Below are 3,837 nucleotides of genomic sequence, written 5' to 3'. Positions count from 1 at the left end.
TTTTTTTTTATTCATACCATTCACTTATTCAGCGTTACTATTACTGTATTCCAAAACAGTGCTTTGGGAACAGGGCCCCTTTTATCCCATGAGATACCTTTTGGAGTGGTGAGAAGAAAAATGAATTAAAAGACGTAAGGTCTGGCTTAGGCTGGGAGGAGTGGAAGAGTGTAGGCTCTAGACTATTCCCGACCAAGGGACTAGACCCAGCAAGGTCACTTAATCAGTCTTGTGAACTTGAGAAATTTGCAAGTTATTCACCTATAAAGGGAGTCTGCTAAATCCTATCCTGCATGAATGTTGGAATGTTATGTACTACATATAAAGCAGTGGCATACTCATTAAGAAATATTGGGTTTTTGATGAATGGCAGTTATGATATGATTATTATGAACCCCCAAAATACCACCCTCCCATCAGAGTTTATTTTTAACCCAGTAGGTAGCAGAGAATATGCAGTGCACTAGGACAAAAGAAACAAATACAAATGAGAAAGTTTAAAAGAAATAAGGCAAACCACGAATTAAATACCTTTTACTCTATGCTTTCTCCATTTTTTGTTTCTAAATATTTTCTGTGGTTGTCTTTCAGGTTTCCATGAAAATCTCTATTGCGGTGCCATGTTTTCTACTTGTGGATCATACAGAAAATATAGATGGTTCGTGAATTTCTTTTACATATACCAAAACTGTAACTTTAGAACTCTTTAAACAGCAATAAATATGCAAGCAATGTCATGCACGAATTCAATACTCTTAAGAAAACACACTATCTATTACAAGAAAAAAACATTTGAAAAAACCTAAATAAATCAATAAATAATGTATAGAAGTTACTAGTTTAAAACAGGAAGAGAAATAAGATCTATACTTTGTTCCCTCCACCCCTACTACTCTGCACTATTTAGGAGCTTGACTGCTCCCTTCCAAAACAAAGTGAACAAACTGCCCGCGGCCTCCCTCCCTAGATGTGGGAGGAGCTGCGGGGCCTTGGCCCTGGAAGTGCACTGCCCTCAGCCACAGCTGCAGCCCTGGCCGCAGCTCTCACTCCTGCTCTCTCTTCCTCATCTTGCAGAGCCTCCTCATAGAGATCTGGGAAGGCACTGGGGACGGTACCAGCGACCTTGGCCAAAAACTCCAGCACTTTCATCTTGCTGGTTTCAGCCAGGGCTCTCGGGCCCCACAGGAACTCATAGCGCGGAGGATCGCTGTTGGGCACCTGGCGGTACGTCAGGTACTTCTGCTGCACGAAACCTTCGCTGATGAGCCTCCTGGGCTCCCCAAAGATCAAGTGCCTCCTCCCAGCATACAAACCCAACGCATTGAGGAACTCCCAGGTCTCCTCCTCGGTGGCACGGTTGCCCTTCTTGAAGATCATGCCCAGGAGCATCATCATGAGATAGGACTTGGGCAGCCCCAACTCATCACTCGGACTTTCCTCGCTGGGGACTGACAGCTTGCGGATGAGGGTGTAGGAGTGACGGGTGGGGTTGACTTCCTTCAGCTCGAGGCCAAAGACCAGCTCCATGCACTCAGAGGCTCTCCTGAGGATCTCAGGGAAGTGCTTCTTGTACTTCTTGCTGACAGCCTTCAGCATTTCTGCCTGCCGGATGGGCTCGTTCAGCTTGTACTTCTCCAGCAGGACCTGCACCAACATGCTGGCCTTCATGGACAGAGGATCTATGCAAGTGCTGTGAGTGGAAGGTGCTTCCTGGGAGGTACTTGCACTTTCCTCATCTTGGCTCGCCCGGGCACCCTCTTCATATCCTGGGCAGGAAACCCCTGCATCACGAGAGCTAGTGGCTGGGGCTCCCCGAGGCTCCCGGCGAGCGCCAGCAGCACGGGAGCTCGGGGGAGTACCCCGAGAAACAGAAGCGGGGGAGGAGGGCGACTCTTCTATCTCTGCTGCCGCCGCCGCTGCCGCCGCCTCAGTGGCCTGGGCACCCTTGAGACTCTGAGTCTCCGCCCGGGCCTGGTGGCGTCTCTCGCGGGCACGGCGCTTGCTCTTCCGGCCCCGAGGCATGATGACACAGGTCAGGGCCAGCAGGCGGGAGTGTGGGCAGGAAGGCAGGCAATGAGGGCACCTGGGGGAGGGACAAGGAGATGCTGTGAGCACCTTCAGCGGGGAGATTCCTCCCTGGCTTTTTAACCAAGGCCGCCTCTGCAGGGTCCTTGAGGGCACTGCTCGAGGACCCACAGGGCTCCCGTTCTCCTGCTCCGCCTGTCCCCTGAGACCCCTGTGGAGGACGGTAGAGTGAGCCTTGGGGCACAGCCAGCCAGCCCTGCCTGGGCGGTACGGGGGTGACAGTGGGGGCTGGCAGGGGAGGTAGGTCCTCGCGGTTCCCATTCAGAGTCAGGATGACAGTTGCTGGCAAGACTCCCCCACCCCCCCCCCCCACCCCATCCCGTCTGCTGCTCTGAAGTTGACACCACCATCTTCCATGACACCCAGGAGGAGGAAAGGAGGGAGCGTTCAGCCCACCACCGAAGGGTCCTGGGACCCTCCCTTCTGCTGCCTGGTGATGGCCCCTTCAGAACAAAGCTCTAACCTCCCTTGGACCTGGCAGAGGAAATTACGGGCAGTCTCAGCCTGACAGTCCTTCCTTGGGAGTTTACGGGTTGGCAGGAGGGGACGGGCCCTATTCTCTCTCGTCCCTTCTCTTCGGGGTGGGTGGCTCCCTTAGTCCTCACTCGGGGTCCTCCCTGGACGGCCGGTGCAGCCTGGAGCTCCCCTCTTGCCCCGAGGGCCATCTGCTCGCACCCGTGCCGGCACCTCCTGGAGTCTCATTAGGAGGCAGTGAGGGTGACCACGCGGCCGCATGTGGCAGAGTTCTACCAAGCCTGCAGCGCGCGGCAGACAGGTCGAGGCCCTGTGGTTGGCGGCCCCACTGGTCCTCACTCAAGGGCTTGGGCTGACTCTTGGGAGTGCTCAGGGACGCGCCTTCTGCTGGCCTGCACCTCCCCTCTCAGACAGCAGCCCTCCCTTCTCCGTGTGTGGCCGGAAGGAAGCGGCTGACAACAGGGGAGGGGTTCTGAGGTGCCCTTGCGACGGGGAGGACGGTCCTCACCCTGACTCCTCCCGTGCCCTGGAAATCCTCCCTCTGCTGACCTGCGGCCAGCCCCTCAGAACAAGGCCCCCTCCTCCCTGAGTCTCCCGCCTCCGTCCGTCCGTCCGTCCGTCCGCCCGCCCGCGTTCGCACTGAGGGAGCCCCTCCGTCTTTAGACCTGCCCGGAGGCTCCCAGGCCGACGTCAGGGGCGGGGTCTGCGTGGCCGCCGTTCTGGGGTGTGGAGCCCCTCGGACCCCACGAGGGTCCCGTCCTTCACTCCACAGGGCCTGGGGCGCTCCCTCTACTGAGCTGAGCCAGGGTCCACCAGCCTCAGAGCGAGGCCTTCCTTGCCCGAGACCCCGCGGAGGAAGCGGATGGACTTGGGGCCTAACAGCCAGGCCCGAGCCTCTCGGGCCGAGAGCAGGGGCGGGGTGGGCGGGGCCTGTGTGGCCGCCTCTTCGGGGAGGGAAAGGGGATTGGGGGTGTCGGGGGCGTGTCCCCGCACTTCTAACTGGGGTCACCTCACACCTTGACACCTGACGAGACGTGGGACTCCTCTCGCGACTCACCCTCGCAGGACGGCAGCTCTCAAAAATGGCCTCGCCCCCACAGCGTGGTTAGGAGGACGTCACTTCCGGTCATGCGCATCTGGGCTCCAGGAGGACAGCAGGGGCGGGGCGGGGGAGGGGGAGGGGCGGGGCGGGGGAGGGGCCGGGGCCGGGGCCGGGGCCGGGCCGGAGCGGGACGGGAGGTGTGGGGTGGTGCAGGCGGAGCTTCCCACAGGACTGGC

General features: G+C 57.8%; 1 protein-coding gene across 1 annotated transcript; it reads right to left on the bottom strand.

Moving 5' to 3' along the window:
- Window positions 1-963: 963 nt before the first annotated feature.
- LOC130706467 (melanoma-associated antigen B4-like) lies at window positions 964-2,022 on the bottom strand. The gene has a single exon (XM_057538617.1). It carries the CDS (start codon window positions 2,020-2,022, stop codon window positions 964-966), a length of 1,059 nt encoding a protein of 352 aa, XP_057394600.1.
- Window positions 2,023-3,837: the final 1,815 nt, after the last annotated feature.

This window comes from Balaenoptera acutorostrata, chromosome X, assembly GCF_949987535.1.
Source record: "Balaenoptera acutorostrata chromosome X, mBalAcu1.1, whole genome shotgun sequence".
Classification (NCBI taxonomy): domain Eukaryota; kingdom Metazoa; phylum Chordata; class Mammalia; order Artiodactyla; family Balaenopteridae; genus Balaenoptera; species Balaenoptera acutorostrata.
This window is presented reverse-complemented; position numbering and strand designations above follow the sequence as displayed.

Excerpts from the sequence above, each read along its gene's own strand:
- LOC130706467 (XM_057538617.1), bottom strand. The coding sequence starts at position 2,022 with ATGCCTCGGGGCCGGAAGAGCAAGCGCCGTGCCCGCGAGAGACGCCAC.